At 39.4% G+C, this 19,153-nt stretch overlaps 1 protein-coding gene across 1 annotated transcript in view; it reads left to right on the forward strand.

Annotated features, from left to right (window-relative positions):
• RHBDF1 (rhomboid 5 homolog 1) overlaps positions 1-19,153 on the forward strand; it is a 243,312-nt gene that overhangs the window by 183,203 nt on the left and 40,956 nt on the right. The window contains exons 14-15 of the mRNA XM_073633039.1: positions 2,063-2,126; positions 11,394-11,488. Coding sequence (XP_073489140.1) covers positions 2,063-2,126; positions 11,394-11,488 — 159 coding nt within the window. The remainder of the gene's footprint in view (positions 1-2,062; positions 2,127-11,393; positions 11,489-19,153) is intronic.

The following is a 19,153-nucleotide window of genomic DNA, read 5'->3' on the forward strand; positions in this document are numbered from 1 at the left end:
TGTCCTTCCCCTCTGCTCTGATATCCTGGCCATCTCTTATAAAACAAGCCCAACAGACCTCCTTTGGTCTTTGATCCATGTCCTGCACATCTCCCACTACCTCCCTCTGTTATTAATATCCGTAGAGTGTGCACTTTCCATTCACTTTACCTGTCTGAATGCATTCCACTTATCCTTGCTTTCCTGCATCCTTGAGATAATATACCGATGCACTCCTGGCTCCTCTCATTATCAACTCTTGTCCCTCAGTTCCTGCCCACCCTACCCCTTTACCATCAACTTTTGCCCCTCCCCCATCAGTTGCATTTTCCTATCTCACCATGAACTATGGGACTGTCATCATACAGGACTCATAGGCTGAAAGGCTCCTTTTTTCCCCCCTGGAATCTAATAGAGCAACTAAAGCTATTTAGAAACATGCATGCTCCTGAGTGTCATAGAGCCTTTTCATTTTGATTTATTTTTCACTCCCTTGTATCTCCTACTAAACCATGTAATTGCTTAGGGAATTATTACAATAATAATAAAAAAATGCTTTTTAGCTATCAATTTTTAAATTGTAAAGCATTCCATTGTAACAGAAGGAGCAAATTGCTAGATAAAAGTATCTTACACTATTACTGAATAGAGCTGGTATTCAGTGTCTGGGATATTTACTGGTTTTATATGGGGTAAACAATGAAACCCAGGAAGGAAGCCTGATCTCTTCCTTAGTTATGGCCCAGTAGGAGACACTAGCTTATGAGAGTTTATACTTACAGTCAAGAGAAATCCAACCACAGCTAGAAGGGTGCACTAAAGGTTCATCAAACACAAAAGAAAGAACCTAATTTACATTCACAAACTGCAAAAGGCTGAATGAGTGTGCCTTTTCAAATTGGAAAAACATTAACATAACATTTGTTGCTTGTATAATAGAGTCACTACAAAATATATAAATACTGTTTATGAAATGTTACTATTGTAGCCTTGGGAGTGCTGAAAATACATAAAAGGACTTTTATGGCATCCAGTTGCAAAATTAGGCAAAATATAAATATTTTTTTTTTAAACTGTATACTTTCAGTGATCCAATCCAAAACAATAAATAAGAAAGTCAGAATTTTTTAATATGATAAAACTCTTGATTGTTGCAGGGGAGATAACTGTTAAACACTTAAAACTGCAACATATTGTGGAGCCCTACATTTGTCAGAAAAACACAGCATGTCACAAAACCTTGTCACAGGAAAACAAACCCTGTTTAAAAAAATACTTAATTTGTAAAAGTCCACAGTCATAGCTCAATGATTATGGGATCATCAAAGTCATCATAGGTAAAGAAAAACATATGAGCTCTGTCAGTGAAATAGCATTCACAGAGTCTTCTAAATGGGCCCTACATCTAGTGACTGACCTTAGCATTGCTCTTCAACGGTTTTTTAATTTCAACAAACCTTTATTGGGTTTTGTAGAAAAACATACAAAAGAGATTCCAGATCAACAGATATGAAAAACAAAGTATCCTTTAGGAACATGCTGCAAGTTGTGTAACCCAAATTTAGGCTGAGCTCAAAGCCTACAGTTTTCACAGGAGAACATTATTAAGACAACAGTAAGCATTAAACAGCGAACAAATACAGTCAGGGTCAGATACAATAAAGTCCTGAAGGGGAGTTAAATGGTTAGTGTGGTGCTTCAGGTATGAGCAAGAGGTTGCATCAAAAGTTAGAGAAACTCGAGTACCATGTCAACCAAGGTCGCCAGTATTCAGTAATAGTAGAATATTTTCCAATACTGGATGCAAAAAGTATTTTGTATGTACCAAGGGTGTGTGTCGTTTGGATGACTTTAGCGTCCTTCAAATGCTGAACTATAATCTATAATGAGACGGGCTGCTACAAATATGTGTAACACCAGGGTTCAACAGTATTTTGATTGGTTAATGACTCTTTCTAATACATCTCTGAAAATTTGAACAGGTCATTTTCTATTATCCACAGAAAAAGGCTTGGTATATTTAAATAAATCTTTTGAATGATACAACTGAGAAAATGAATAACGAATAATCATTAATGTTTAGGTTTTGCGCTGAACCAGCTTCTGTGCCTCCACACGAATGGCCTGATGACATCACAAAATGGCCGGTATGTGCTTGTTTTCAACAAGTTTAACAAGTTAAATAGTTGCTGAATTCTATTCTAAGCTAATGAAGAGAGTTCCGACACTACATAACTTTCAGTGTTTACAGTTTTTTGTTTAAAAAGTCCTGTCTTAAATCCTAACTCCAGATCCTTACACCAAATAGTGAGGAAGGGTTAGAACCTCTGACAGAAGATGTTTATTGTTTTCTGTGTTCCTCTTTCGAACCGAGGGGAAATTTCCTCAAAGGAGACAGAAAACCTTACATAAGTTCTAACTGTTCCCCACCCAAAGCAAACAAAAAAAAAAAATTTTTTTGGAGTTGGGCTTTAATTGATAGTACAGAAACGGTTACAGAAAAGACGAAACCATAAGGTGCTTACACCCACTTTTACAGTGTTGACTGCCACTCCCCCAGATCCTCCGCTGCCCCCAGCTTCCCACATTCAATGACTATGTAACATGTCACCAAGTGTGTGCATTTCAATAAGGGGGTGTCACTAGCACCATGACAATACCTGGTATGAGTTTTTGGAGGACTGCTGCTACAGATTGGGGGACAGGTGGCACTGTCAAATTAGGAGCATGCATTTAACGATGCCTTCTGTATATTGACACTGTTACTTTGTTTTCTCTGGTGACAGTACATTGTAATTTTAAGAATACATCTGAACTTTTGACAGAAAAAAGACACCAAATATAAATTAAGAAATAATAAAATTGATTTTTAAATGCAGCTAGTTTAAATACTCGATTTTGACATGGTGCCATCCTCTTGTAATCTTCCGCACAGCAGCGCTCAGACTGGGAGGAGGGGGCAGAACTAGAAAAATCAGACATGCTGCATGCTGAAAAGAAACATCCTGACAGCAGGAAAGAGCAGAGGAATGTACTGCTGCTTCTTCCCTGACCTGTCACAGAATGGGTGCAGGGAGGTGACCTATCTGTTAAAAGCAGCAGAAAAAAATCATGTCACCCGACCAGCTGTACAGTCAGGCAAGGCTGTAAATCTCAGGACTGTGTAATCAGAATTTAAATCCTTTGGCATATAAAGCAGCTCTCTCTATATATTTCAACTGTGCATTTAGCTGTTTGCCTGATGTTCAACTTTACAGCTGGTTCAAACAAATAATTTCCTTCACTTTTACAGCTGGGAATGCTATATTAACTGTATGTAGTATCGGCGCTGTATTCAAGCATGGACAAAATCGAGTTGAGCTGATTAGTGCTCAGCCATTCACAGGAAGTCTTGTATTAGAACCTTAACAAACATGAACATAGCCTTTAACATGATAATGTCATTTTCAAAGCCATTTTCACTTTTTTTTTAAATTCGCATCTTTTATTAAAATAATAAATAATACCTGATGATCTGGCCACAAAGGTCCTAGATCAGGTTCCTCCTGTTATAGGGTGACAATGCCCTGTCATTGGGCTCATGCATTGTCACCCTTTCACACATGCTTCTATTGGTTTTCACACACATCGTGTAGACACTTACCACTAATATCACTATCAGGAAAACCGCCTTCAGAAATGCCATGCATGATCCAATCGCAGGGGTGTACAAATATAGATAGGAAGTGGCTACAGAGAGGCTGCAAAAATCAACACCACTAAGGTGCAACAAAAGATGAAAAAAGGTGAAAACAACTACTTCCTTGATACACTGGTTGATGCAACTTCTTGGATTAATAAGAATGAAAAATCTTTATGATGGCTTGTCTGGATAATACTGTATCTGACTCTTCTCTGTGGAACTAGTGTGAAGACAGGTTGTCTCTTAGCGTGTTTAAGTTACCAAATCAGGGTTTATTTTTACCCTTTTTTGTTCCAGGTAAATACATTAAGTTATAAGGTTAAGCATCTATTATTGTCAGTAGGGAATTATGTTATTTTACACTAAAATATATAGAGAGATTTTGTGATTTGATTTCTGGAAGATATCTTACTGCACTGTATTTATTTATTTTTAACATTTTGAGAATGGTTACTTTTAATTGGGGGGGGGCTCAGTCACAGTCAGAGCATTTTTCCTGTGTAATGCAGCTGTCTCTCAACCAATGTAAACTGTCTCACTGCTATACTGACACTCTGCTATATCTAGGGTATTACAACTCTCAACCAATGTAAACTGTATTGCCTCGTACACACGGTCGGACATTGATCGGACATTCCGAAAACAAAATCAAACTTGTCTTGCATACACACGGTCACACAAAGTTGTCGGAAAATCCGATCATTCTGAACGCGGTGACGTAAAACACGTATGTCGGGACTATAAATGGGGCAGTAGCCAATAGCTTTCATCTCTTTATTTATTCTGAGCATGCGTGGCACTTTGTGCGTCGGATTTGTGTACACACGATCGGAAATTCCGACAACGGATTTTGTTGTTGGAAAATTTTATAGCCTGCTCTCAAACTTTGTGTGTCGGAAAATCCGATGGAAAATGTGTGATGGAGCCTACACACGGTCGGAATTTCCGACAACAAGGTCCTATCACACATTTTCCGTCGGAAAATCTAACCATGTGTACGGGGCATATCACTGCTATACTGACACTCTGCTATATCTAGGGTAATACAACTATCTCTCAACCAATGTAAACTGTCTCACTGCTATACTGACACTCTGCTATATCTAGGGTAATACAACTATCTCTCAACCAATGTAAACTGTCTCACTGCTATACTGACACTCTGCTATATCTAGGGTAAATTATCTAAGAGGTTTTTTTTTTTACTTTTCCATTTGCGGGTCCTCGAACCCCTCTTCTTCTCCATTTACACCTCCTCCCTTGGTCAACTCCCACGGCTTCCAGTACCATCTTTATGATGACGATACACAAATCTCTCTCTCTACTCCTCACCCCACTCCTTCAGTCTCCTCCTGTATTACTAACTTATTAACTGACATATCAGCATGGATGTCACACCACTTCCTCAAACTCAATCTTTCTAAAACGGAGCTCATTTGTTTTCCTCTAGCCCATGCCCCCTTCCCTGACTTCTCCATCAAGATCAATAATACAACCATCAGTCCCTCCCCTCATGCCAGGGTGCTAGGTGTAATCCTGGACTCTGACCTGTCCTCTCAGTCCCAAATCCAATCGCTGTCCAAATCTTGCAGACTTGACCTCCGTAACATCTCCAAAATACGTCCCTTTTTAACAGTTGAAACCACCAAGCAACTTACTTCACTTCCTTGTTATCTCTCGCTTTGACTATTGTAACTCCCTCCTCATTGGCCTACCTCTCCGCAAGCTATCTCCTCATCAGTCTATCATGAATGCTGCTGCCAGACTCATCCACCTTACTAACCATTCAGTGTCTGCCACCCCTCTCTGCCAATCTCTTCACTTGTTTCCCATTGCCCAACAAATAAAATTCGAAACAATAACATACAAATCCATTTACAACTCTGCCCCGAGCCACATCACCAATATTGTCTCCAAATACCACCCAAACTGTCCTCTCCGCTCGTCCCAAAACCTCCTGCTCTCTAGCTTCCTCGTCTCCTCCTCCAAACCTCGTCTCCAGGACTTCTCCAGAGCCTCTTCCATCCTCTGAAACTCACTACCCCAATCTGACGGATATCTCCTACTCTGTCCACTTTTAGGCAATCTCTGAAAACTCATCTCTTCAGGGAGGCCTATCCTGCCTTCAGCAACAGAATCAACAACAGAATCTTTTACTTCCCTCATCAGCTCATCCTTTACAATTACTACATTTTTGTTTACAAATGTTTTTATTAAAGATTTATATAAAAACAGAAATTGTACAGGCACTAAGAAGACATATGTTACATTCACAAGGCAGGATAACTCGTTCAACAATTACATCTCTCAGGTGGTCTACAATTACTACATTTTGTTACACCAGCCCCTCCCTATTAGATTGTAAGCTCGCATGGACAGGGTCCTCCTAACCCTCTTGTATTTAATTGTATTTTTCCTGTATTGTCTCCCTTTATATTGTAAAGCGCTGCACAAACCGTTGGCACTATATAAATCCTGTATAATAATAATAATAATAATAATAATTTGAATAGCCCTAAACATGTGGTTTCTTGGAATGTATGAGGGATGGAGGAAGCCTCTAAACTATTAGTGGTGCTTTTTTACCAGTTTTAGCCTGATATACTTTGTTTAAAAGAGACACATGCTATGCAGGTATAGCAAAGGATTTTCATAGGTTAAATTTTACCCAGCTCTTTTTCATACTCTTACATTGTCAGTATACTTATACACAGGATGTAGATATGTATTTCCACATGGAGCACTGTATTTCACTAAGTGTATAATTGCTGATATTTATACAGTATTCCCCACCATACTCCAGTGATGGGATGAAACTTTAGGCTAAATTTGTTTTGAAAACACATGGCAGAAATAGATAGACATCCTCCTTCTGGGGTACAGTCCTATAGTTTTCTTCTTTCGGCAAATGATTGCAGGAACTTGGGTTAACAGACCCATGTTCCTGAATAGCCAATCAGGTGCAAGCAAAAAAAAACAGCATTTTTTGCTTGCACGTGATTGGATGATGGAAATTAGCAGAGGTTCACCACATTCACTAAGTCCAGGGGGGGGGGTGTGATTTACTATTTGCCTTTAATAAATCAGCCCCACGGTGTATAATGTTTCCTAGAGAGAAGAAATACTCCTGTTTTTATAAGTCACATTTAACTATAGGATAGATATGGCAGTTGGATTCAATACATTTATATGATCAAATATATGGTTAGGGAAATTTTTCGTTTTTTTTTTTAAAGACATGTTTATTGAAAGTTTTACAGAAACAACAACCAATAAAGGTTACAACCGCAACCAAACCAGACTGTGCCTCCTGAGTCTCACAATCAAGGTATACATAAATGAAAATACAGCTATAGCTTTAAAATCTCACACATAGCAGAGATATAACAACATATTTTGGGTCACTGAGTTTAGAGGAATTTCTGATCATTTTCCTTTGGTAATACAATTTGAAAACTGCTGTAGGGCTTCTTCTACTTTTTGGAGCATCAATTCTTAATGGCTAACATTGTTTCCAGCATCCTCCCTTATTTAGTCTGACCTTGATAATTTTTTAAGGTAGATTTTTTCCGTAACTTTTCCTTTTGTAATTTGGGATGCCATAAAGGTATATGTTCTAGCACATCAAATTAAACAATTTGTGGCTATTTAAAGCTAATGCACAAGTGAATAAAGCAGAGAAAGAATACATGATTAATCCCTCAACCATTTCTATAAATAAGTGGGAAGTGGAAGAGAGTTTTAATGAAAAAAACTGCATTTAGGAAAGCCGAACATAGGCGGTTCTTTTTTAAACAACAATATTTTTAAGAGGGGGATAAAGCTGGTACACAGTAGCAGTAATAGCTTGGGCTCAATAGTCTTCTGCATGTATAGGGGGTAATAGAAAATGAAAGAGGTGTTGTAGCGTCTTCTAACCCTAAAAATTGATTCTCCACTTATTTGTAGGCAGGAGTGAATAAATTAATATTCTCTGTACCTTTCCTATAAATAATTGCTTTTCAAATGTGGCCCTAAATGTATTAAATATGCTCAAATCTATTATCAGGACCATTCTAAAAAGTTAGAGTAAATAATAATTTATCCCCCCAATTTAAACTATAGCATGGCACTCAAGCATTCTCTTTGTCCCCTTTGTTATTTGCAATAGCCATTGAACCTTTGGCAGTTATTATCAGATATTAAAGGGTTGAAAAAAGGTTTTATGCTAGAAAAATAGTGCTTTATGCAGATTATATTTCTAGAAAGTATAGGTCACTCCTAGCATCTACAGTGTCTACATTTGCCTATGTAATAAATACAGTGATAATTACAAAAGAAAACAAATATTTTAATAAAAAATAGCAACTGTTTGTGTTGTGATACAGTGCCTTGCAAAAGTATTCACCCTCCTTGGCAGTTTTCGTGTTTTGTTGCCTCGCAACCTGGAATGAACATGGATTGTTTGAGGATTTGCATCATTTAATTTACAGAACAAGCACACAACTTTGAAGATGTTTTTTTTTTTTGTGAAGAAAAACACAAATAGGACAAAATAACAGAAAATTCAATGTGCATAACTATTCACCCCCCTCAAGTCAATACTTTGTAGAGCCACCTTTTGCGGCTATCACAGCTCCAAGTCGCTTTGGATAAGTCTCTATGAGCTTGCCACATCTTACAACTGGGATTTTTGCCCATACCTCCTTGCAAAACTGCTCCAGCTCCTTCAAGTTGGATGGTTTGCACTTGTGAACAGCAATCTTTAAGTCTGACCACAGATTTTCTATTGGATTGAGGTCTGGGCTTTGACTATACCATTCCAACACATTTACATGTTTCCCCTTAAACCACTCAAGTGTTGCTTTAGCAGTGTGTTTGGGGTCATTGTCCTGCTGGAAGGTGAACCTCCGTACTAGCCTCAAATGACACACAGAGTGGTACAGGTTTTGCTCAAGAATATCCCTGTATTTAGCACCATCCATCTTTCCCTCAATTCTAAACAGTTTCCCAGTCCTGACTGCTGAAAAACATCCCCACAGCATGATGCTGTCACCACCATGTTTCACTGATGTTGTTCTTTGGGCGATGTGATGTGTTAGGTTTGTGCCAGACATAGCGTTTTCTTTGATAGCCAAAAAGTTCAATTTTAGTCTCATCAGAACAGAGCACCTTCGTCCATATATTTTGGGAGTCTCCCAAATGCTTTTTCGCAAACTCAAAAGGTGCCATTTTGTTTTTTGCTGAAAGTAATGGCTTTCTTCTGGCCACTCTGCCATAAAGCCCAACTCTATGGAGCGTACCGCTTATTGTCGTCCTATGTACAGATACTGCAGTCTCTGCTGTGGAACTCTGCAGCTCCTCCAGGGTTACCTTAGGTCTCTGTGCTGCCTCTCTGATTAATGCCCTCCTTGCCCGGTCCATGAGTTTTTGTGTGTGGCCGTCTCTTGGCAGGTTTGCTGTTGTGCCATGTTCTTTCCATTTGGTTATGGTAGATTTGATGGTGCTCCTAGGGATCATCAAAGATTTGGATTTTTTTTATAACCTAATCAAGACTTGTACTTAACAACATTGTCCCTTACTTGTTTAGAGAGAGTTCCTTGGTCTTCATGACAGTGTTTGGTTAGTGGTGCCTCTTGCTTAGGTGTTGCAGCCTCTGGGGCCTTTCAAAAAGGTGTGTATATGTAATGACAGATCATGTGACACTTAGATTGCACACAGGTGGACATCATTTCACTAATTATGTGACTTCTGAAGGTTATTGGTTGCACCAGAGCTTTTTATGGGCTTCATAACAAAGGGGGTGAATACATACGCACATGCCAATTATCAGTTTTTTATTTCTGAAAAATAGTTTTATGTATATATTTTTCTAATTTTACTTCACCAACTTAGACTATTGTGTTCTGGTCCATCACATATAATTCAGATTAAAAAAAACATTGAACTAAAGGCTGTAATGTAACAAAATAGGTAAAAAGCCAAGGGGGTAAATACTTTTGCAAGGCACTGTATATGATACACAATAATAATTTAAATAATTATTTCAGTCATTAGTCAGCCGTTATTTGCCTACTCATTTTCAAGGACACTCTTGCTCAAGGATACTCTTCCTATCTCAATAGTAAACACAAATCCAGACAAAATATAAAATAAGTCCACCGTAACCTTCCGGCCAGTTATTGTGGTCTGTGCCAAGCATTCCCAGGCTAGACTGTAAAGCAGGGGTCTCCAGGCTTTCTAAGCAATTTACTGCCCTTTAGGCTTTAGGGAGGCTGGACTGTGGCTAGTAGGTGTAGAAAATGCCCTGACATCAGTGCCCCATCATTGGTTTTAAAATGTTTTATTTTTGAAAAATAGTTTTATGTATATATTTTTCTAATTTTACTTCACCAACTTAGACTATTATTAATTCAGATTAAAAAAACATTGAACTAAAGGCTGTAATTTAACAAAATAGGTAAAAAGCCAAGGGGGGTGAATACTTTTGCAAGGCACTGTATATAGTGTTTTAGCCAAACTGCGTTCTGTTAGCGTTTTTACATCTACTTTAAGCTGTACTCCAGGGAAGTAACAAAAGTACCCTTGCAGTGGGGCTCCTCCCGCACTGCAGGTTAAATGCTTATATTTTGTATGATCAAGCCCCATGGGTGGGGCGAAACATATCAGAGGAGTGTAGTCAGAAGAAACTTAGGCTGAAGCCGTATCTTCACCTTTCTTTATAGTGGCTGGGCTTCGGTGTGAAGCGTTTCCACCTTCTGATTTGCTTCTGCTAGCCTGGATAAGCTTGTTTGTACACAAGCACCTGTTTTGTGCTTTAGACTGCAGGGGGAGGTTTTGTAGTGCTTGAAGTTTTTTGCATATGGGTCACAATGACTGCCCATTGGTATATATGTGTCATGTAGATTTTTGCTGTTGGGAAATATTTAGGATGTAGGAATTGCTAGACAATAATACATTTTTTACACTGGACCAAATTTCAAATATACCTAACAAAGAAAGGTGGCGTATTAATACATGCAACCAGATAAAAGTATTTCATGCTAACACACTGTACACCACAACACACGCTGAAATATACTCTGGAGCACTGCGTTGGGCCGCCTATTGAAAATAATTAGGTTGCAGTGCACCTCAGTGCAGGATAAATTGTTCAAGCTGCGTTTTATTGCAGCACAGCTCATGCACACTGTTTTACTGCACAGTACCACAATGCGATGGTGCGTATGGATCCTAAATGCATGTAATTAAGATAAAGGCCAGTTATGACAGATGTAAGTGGTAAAGTGTACTAGTAGCAATCATTCACAATGAAACACATCCCTGGCTGCTCTACTTCCAAATAGATATAAGATTATTATGTATTGTCAACTCCATCAGATGTAATTAGACATTATTGTCCCTGCTGGGGTGATTATCTCTGAGCAGGAAAGGGAAAAAGGAAAGGGAAAATCCAAAATGTTGAGATGTTATGGTTACAGGAATAGAGGGGAAATCTTTCAGTGTGGACATTTGTTGCAGTGACTACTTTGGAGAGATTTCACCTCACTTCCTGATGTGTCTGTGGAGAATGACATGAAGCGAAATGTCCCCAATAAGGTTCAAGATAAAAAAAGATAATGCTCGTGTGTATGGACAGTTTTTTTTTTTACTCTTTTTTTGTTCTAGCTAAAGCTCTTGTGTCAAGAAGTGTGAAACATCTGCTGAGAACCATAGTCAATGCATATGAAATATATATTTTGGTTTTCTGCAGGTGTGTACTAATAGTACGAATGGGAGTTACCCTAACCATCTGCATATGAACTGTGAAATAACAGGCAGGCCCTGCTGTATTGGAACAAAAGGAAGGTAAGGTATTAGTTAATATTCACTTATTCACAATCTTAAAAATTAATTCAAAGGGAAACTAAAGTTTTGTGTTTTAAAAAACAAACATGTCATACTTACCTCTTCTGTGCAGTTGGTTTTGCACAGAGGGGCCCCGATCCTCCTCCTCTTCTGGGGTCCCTCAGCGGCGCTCCTGGCTCCTCTTTTTCTCGAGTGTCCCGTTGGAGAGCCGCTCTCCCTCGAGCACTCGTGCGGGCATGCTCCTGTGTCCTCGTGCTGCGTCTATTGACACAGACAGCAGGACTCAGCCCCGCTCCCCCGCATCATTGGATTGGATTGACAGCTGCGGGAGCCAATGGCTGCGCTGCTATCAATCTACTCAATCAGGACCCGAGAAACTGGCTGGAGCTGTTGTGCTAGTCCCCGTTGCTGGAAAGAATGGGTTCAGGTAAGTAAAAGGGGGGCTCTGGGAGGCAGCTGCATCACAGAAGGTTTGTCACCTTAATGCATAGCATGCATTAAGGTGAAAAGCCACGAGCGTTTACAACCCCTTTAATTTCTACAACCCCAATTCCAAAAAAGTTGACACTGTGTAAAATCTACATGAGAAAGAATGCAATGATTTGCAAATCTCATAAACCCATATTTTATTAATAATATAAAAACAAATCAAATGTTTAAACTGAGAAAATGTACAGTTTTAAGAAAATAATAGGGTAATTTTAAAATTGATGGCAGCAACACGTCTCAAAAAAGTTGTGACAGGGCAACAAACAGCTGGCAAAGTAAGTGGTATAAATAAGGAAGAGCTGGAAGAACATTTTACAATTAATTAGGTTAATTGGTGACAGGTCAGTAACATGATTGAGTATAAAAAGAACATATTAGAGAGTCAGAATGTCTCAGAAGTAAAAATGGGCAGAGGTTCAATCTGTGAAAAGTTGTGTCTGAAAATTGTTAATTTCAGAATAATGTTCCTCAATGTAAAATTGCAACTTGTTTAAATGTACCATCCTTTACAGTACATAATATGATCAAAAAATTTTGAGAATCCGGAGAAACACAATATTGGATGCCCGCGATCTTCAGGCCCTCAGTCGATTTAAGTGAATGGGGTGCTTTATGTGCGATTGTTGCACAGAAGAAGCTCATGCACCTTTTTGGATAATGAGCTTTGTGCGATTTTTAAATGTGTTGTGCCTAAATTGCCCCGCAATTCTGTCATGCAACAATTGCAGCAAAGTTGCACTGCGTTTAGGGTGTCATTACTCTTAATGGCACCCTAAACGCAGTGCGACTTTGCTGCATATGCGCATTGCACAATTTGTCACTATTTGGAATTGCAGGCAGATTCCCTGCCATTCTGCCTGTGATTCCAAACAGGGAAAAGGGCCTTAAAGCTGATCTATGTTCAAATATTGTCTTAAAATCAGTTGGTGCTCCTTGAAGTTCTGGTTCAAAAATGGCCACCAGACTGCCCCAAATACTTACCTAGTTGCTTAGTTGGTCAGGTTGACAAAAAACACTAGTCCTTCTAGTTCAACCAGTTAAAAAGAAATCACAAACAGAAAACCTCCATATACAGTATCCTAACTCCATAGTTAATCCAGAGGAAGCCAGAAAAAACCCAATGAAGCCTGGTCCAATTCGTCCAGTGGGGGAAAAAAATCCTTCCCGATCCCCCATGAGGCCATCAAATATTCCCTGGATCTACTACCCCTGGTGTTATTACTTCAAAAAATCTGTATCTGGTTATATTTTGTGCATTTAGGAATGCATCCAGCTTGTTTTTAAAACAATCTACTGAGCTAGCAAGGACTATTTCTTAAGGGAGTCTATTCCACATTTTTACAGTCCTTACTGTGAAGAAGCCTTTCTGTATCTGAAGGTTAAATCTCTAGAAAGGTTAAATCTCTCTCAGAGAAGCAGCCAAGAGGCCCATGGTAACTCTGGAGGAGCTGCAGAGATCCACAGCTCAGGTGGGAGAATCTGTCCACAGAACAACTATTAGTCGTGCACTCCACAAATCTGGCCTTTATGGAAGAGTGGCAAGAAGAAAGCCATTGTTGAAAGAAAGCCACGAGAAGTCCTGTTTGCAGTTTGTGAGAAGCCATGTGAGGGACACAGCAAACATGGCAGAAGATGCTCTGGTCAGATGAGACCAAAATGTAACTTTTTGGCTTAAAAGCAAAACGCTATGTGTAGCAGAAAACTAACAATGCACATCACCATGAACACACCATCCCCACCGTAAACATGGTGGTGACAGCATCATGTGGGGATGCTTTTCTTCAGCAGGGACAGGGAAGCTGGTCAGAGTTGATGGGAAGATGGATGGAGCCAAATACAGGGCAATCCTAGAAGAAAACTTGTTATGCGGCGTACAGACGATCGGACATTCCGACAACAAAATCCTGGATTTATTTCCGACGGATGTTGGCTCAAAATTGTCTTGCATACACACGGTTGCACAAATGTTGTCGGAAATTCCGATCGCCAAGAATGCAGTGACGTACAACACATATGACAAGCCGAGAAAAATGAAGTTCAATATCCAGTGCAGCTCTTATGCTTGATTCCGAGCATGTGTGGAATTTTGTGCGTCGGAATTGTGTACACACGATCGGAATTTCCGACAACGGATTTTGTTGTCGGAAAATTTGAGATCCAGCTCTCAAATTTTTGTTGTCGGAAATTCCGACAGCAAATGTCCGATGGAGCCTACACACGGTCGGAATTTCCGACAACAAGCTCACATAGAACATTTGTTGTCGGAAATTCTGGCCGTGTGTACACGGCATTAGAGCCTGCAAAAGACTTGAGACTGGAGCAGTGGTTCACTTTCCAGCAGGACAATGACCCTAAACATACAGCCAGAGCTACAATAGAATGGTTTAGATCAAAGCATATTCATGTGTTAGAATGGCCCAGTCAAAATCCAGACCTAAATCCAATTGAGAATCAGTGGCAAGACTTGAAAATTTCTGTTCACAGACGCTCTCCTTCCAATCTGACAGAGCTTGAGCTATTTTGCAAGGAAGAATGGGCAAAAATTTCACTCTCTAGATGTGCAAAGCTGGTAGAAACATACCCAAAAGACTTGCAGCTGTAATTGCAGTGAAAGGTGGTTCTACAAAGTATTGACTCAGGGGGGCTGAATACAAATGCACACCACACTTTTCAGATATTTATTTGTAAAAAAATTTTGAAAACCATTTATCATTTTCCTTCCACTTCACAATTTTGTGCCACTTTGTGTTGGTCTATCACATAAAATCAACAAAAAAAAAAAACATTTATGTTTTTGGTTGTAACATGACAAATTGTGGAAAATGTCAAGGGTTATGAATACTTTTTCAAGGCACTATAGAGAGGGTGAATGTTCACAAGCAGCAATCAAAAACAAACAGGTAATTTGTTTATTCGATCCAAAACGAGAAAAAAAAAAGTTTGGCTTTTAGTTATACTTTAAATATGTAACAGGGGCTGTGTAGAGAGGACACAATAGGATCCCACTGGTATAGTCTGATAAACCTCTGCAGATAACAGAGACAGAAGCATCACTATTTAGCTGCAGCAATTACTACTACATCCTGAGTTACTTCCCGACTGGAAGTAAACAAACTTATAAAGAAAACACATATACAAAACGGGGCATTTTCTCCTTTAACAAAAAATATCTTGATAAATGTAAATAAATGTGGTTTAGTTAAAAATGATAACCTTTACAACTGACTTTCGAACTATACAAAAAAGGATTTATAAAATTGATCAATACCATTGGTTGAAACATATAGTAATTCCCGACCTCTCATGAGCTAATGCAAATTGGATAAATTGTGATCTAATATTCATTTTTAAAGTTCTTATTAAAGATGGACATAATACAGAAGCTGAGCATCCTTCTTATTAGATGGATATCTGTGTCTATCTCTGGTGTAAGATTACTACAAAGAAGTTAGTCCATGAACTAAAACTTGGTAAGACACTTGGTAAAAGATTTAGTCAGAATATTGGTATGGATACACAGAAATTTGGGGGACAGAGCTAAACTAAACTTTCCATGTGTCAAGCAGAAAGGTCAATAGTCTCAGCAAACTGGTCTGCCTATAGCAGCTCTTTTTCAGGGATAGTATCGTTGTTAAAGTGTTACTAAACCCACAACCGTAAAATCAGTCTGTATATGCAGTAAAGCATGCTTGTTATAATCACTGCGGAACCTACGGGGTTAATCCTCTGTGTTGTGTATAAAGGCTGTGTGATCCTGTCTCTCTGATTCTCCTCTTCTTTAACTGACTCCAACCCATCTCCTGATAGAACAGAGCATTAGGAGTCAGGCTGCACATGCTCTGGTTGGTGTGTATTACTAGAGCGTTTTTTTTTCTTGGAAGAGTGCATGTGATCAGGGCCAATCAGTACTATACAGACAGAGGGTGAGAGGTCCTGCATCCTGATAGGTCAGCCAGTGCAGTATAAAAACTAGCTTTAACCAGGCACTGATAGAAGTCACAAGACTGCTATATACTGCTGATGAGAAAAGGTATTTAGCAGTTTATATTTACTAAAACTATTGCATTTCCATGTTCTGTGTACTGTGGGAGACCAGATGTAGTGAATGCGGGGTCCTGGGTTTACAGTAATAATCTCCTGCGCTTGGGTGTTTAGTCAATAAATAAGTGGTGCGATCAACACTTTTAAATTTAAGCAATGCCTACAGTCTTGCAGCCCTCTTCAGAACAATGGGTATTCTTGAAACTGGAACAAAAAAGAAAGAGGGAGGGCGCACCAACCTTGTGCATTACCAATCATAGAATTTTATTAAAAGCATAAAAACAATGTTTATACTCACAAACGAGCATGTAAACGAAGCTTATTTTCATGACCGTTTAATGATTTAGGCAGTGAGGAAAAGGTTACGCCCTTGAAACACGTCAGCCAGTTGGGATATCGTCTGATCCCCTCAACAACAGGTCCGGTTTGCCAGTGTCTAGAGACGCAGTCTTGCCAATTGATAAGGCTCGTTTACATGCTTTTTGTTTTTATTGCTTTTAATAAAATTCTACCATTGGTAATGCACAAGGTCGGTGCATCCTCCCTCTTTCTTTTGGGCCCTGGGTTTAGCAACACTTTAAGCTGGCCATAGAAGGATCAAAATTCGTCTGGTTCAGCAGGGACTGACCAAATTTCAATTTAACTATGGCTGTTCCTGTTTGTGAGAACTCGATCTAATGATCATTTTCTCATGAACAGGCTTGTTGGAAAATCTTTGGTTGGCTGCAGTGCTGATCAGTGCAATATGACAGTGGAAGAGTCCTTGCTGTTAGAATACAATAACACAGTGGTTAGGATTCCTCAATCCACCTCACCTGTGTGGGTTGGGAAATCCATTCATTTTTTTTTCAATCAGCCCACTGACTGATATGAAAAACTGATCTGTACATTGCCAGCTTAAAATGCTTGTAAACCCTCTCCTATACCCAGTGAAGTGAACAGCCTCAGATGATACACAGAGTTGAAACCAATCTTCCTACATAAGTTTTATGTGTATATCTGCTGTCTTTCCCTTTCTACACTCTTTGGAAAATGTAGATTATGTTAGAAATTGTGTTTCCTCGTTTAGCATTGGGTGTGGAGTCTGGGCTTACACTGTGTGAGAGTGGATTGGAGGAAAGGCATACACCCCCACTTCACATAGGCAGAGGAATGAAGGAACATGCAGAGCTGAAGTATGAATAGACTAACTCTCTGCTAATCTACCTCTAAGCTCCCTCCCGACACAAATTTTCAGCTGTTGTTATCTCATGTGTCAGAGAACTTGTCAGAAGTGACTCTGCTGATAACAGAGGAACAGAGCAGCAGAAAGAAACTGCACTTAGAGCTTTGGAGAGAGATAAGTAAACACTACAGCTATATATGCCTAGGTCAAATTTCATGAATGGGGTTTACAACCACTTTAAGACAGTGCTTGTCAGAGCAGTGAGCAATGGAGCATTGATTTCTCAGAATTTTTATTCAAAATATTCAGTCTTTTTTCGTTTATTTAGAAAAAAATTAAAAAAAAACACCAAAAGAAAGCTCTATCTGTCTCAAAAAAATTATAAAAATTTTTTTTGTGTACAGCATTGCATAGCCGTGCAATTGTCATTCAAATTGCAACAGCGCTGAAAGCTCAAAATTGGCCTGAACAGGAAGGGGGTGAAAGTGCCCTATATTGAAGTGGTTAAAAGTTTTTACAACTTCATGCACACTGGAGGCTCCCAGAATGCCTTTCCTGGCAGCAGAAAAATGCTGGACACTGGTAAATGTGCAGCTTTTTAGCCACATTTACCTGCATTCCTAGATTGTAAGCTCTAACAAGCAGGGCCCTCTGATTCCTCTGTATTGAATTTTATTGTAACTGTGCTGTCTGCCCTAGTGTTGTAAAGGGCCGCTCAGACTGTTGGCGCTATATAAATCCTGTATAATAATAATAATAATTTAGCATCGTCACACGTTTGGGTGTTTATTTCTTTTCATTGGCCAGAATAAATAATTTATTCTGCCCATTGAGATGAATTAATGCTCAAGCGCCTAGTGTTTCTTCAGCGTTCAGGAGAGGGGCATTTACCTTGCCTCTAGACGAAGCTGCTCCTAAACTCTGGGAAAAGCCTATATGTACATGGGCACATAGGCTTTTATTGTGTTGTGTTCAGGGGCTTCGCCAAAAGCTCCAAAAACATGAGTTTAACCACTTCAGCCCCGGAAGGATTTACCCCCTTCCTGACCAGAGCGTTTTTTGCGATTCGGCACTGCGTGCTTTAATTGACAATTGCACGGTCGTGCGACGTAGCTCCAAAACAAAATTGACGTCCTTTTTTTCCCACAAATAGAGCTTTCTTTTGGTGGTATTTGATCATCTCTGCGATTTTTATTTTTTGCGCCATAAACAAAATAAGAGCGACAATTTTGAAAAAAACACATTATTTTTTACATTTTGCTATAATAATTATCCCCAGAAATATATAAAAAAACATTTTTTTTCCTCAGTTTAGGCCGATACATATTCTTCTACATATTTTTGGTAAAAAAAAATCGCAATAAGCGTTTATTGATTTGTTTGCGCAAAAGTTATAGCGTTTACAAAGTAGGGGATAGTTTTATGGCATTTTTATTATTAATCTTTTTTTTACTATTAATGGCGGTGATCAGCGATTTTTATTGTGACTGCGACGTTATGGCGGACATGTCGGACATTTTTTACATATTTTTGTGCTGTCATTTATACAGCAATCAGTGCTATAAAAATGCATTGATTCCTGTATAAATGACACTGGCAGTGAAGGGGTTAACCACTAGGGGGCAGGGAGGGGTTAAGTATGTCCTAGGGGAGTGATTTCTAACTGTCAGGGGGATGGGCTGGTGTGTGACGTCACTGATCACTGCTCCGATGACAGGGAGCAGAGATCGAGTGACACTTGTCACTAGGCAGAACGGGGAAGTGCTGTTTACAACGGCATCTCCCCGTTCGTCCTCTCCGTGAGGCGATCGCGGGTATGCCCGCAGCGATTGAGTCCGCGGGACCCGTGACCCGACTCACGGAGATCGCGACTTAAAAGTACAGGAGCCGGTCGGGAACCAGTTATGAATAGCAGTGTGTGTGAAGCCCACACTAATATAGGCTTCAAAAAAGGTGAACTGTGAGCACAG

The sequence above is a fragment of the Aquarana catesbeiana genome, linkage group LG06 (genome assembly GCF_042186555.1).
Source record: "Aquarana catesbeiana isolate 2022-GZ linkage group LG06, ASM4218655v1, whole genome shotgun sequence".
Lineage (NCBI taxonomy): Eukaryota > Metazoa > Chordata > Amphibia > Anura > Ranidae > Aquarana > Aquarana catesbeiana.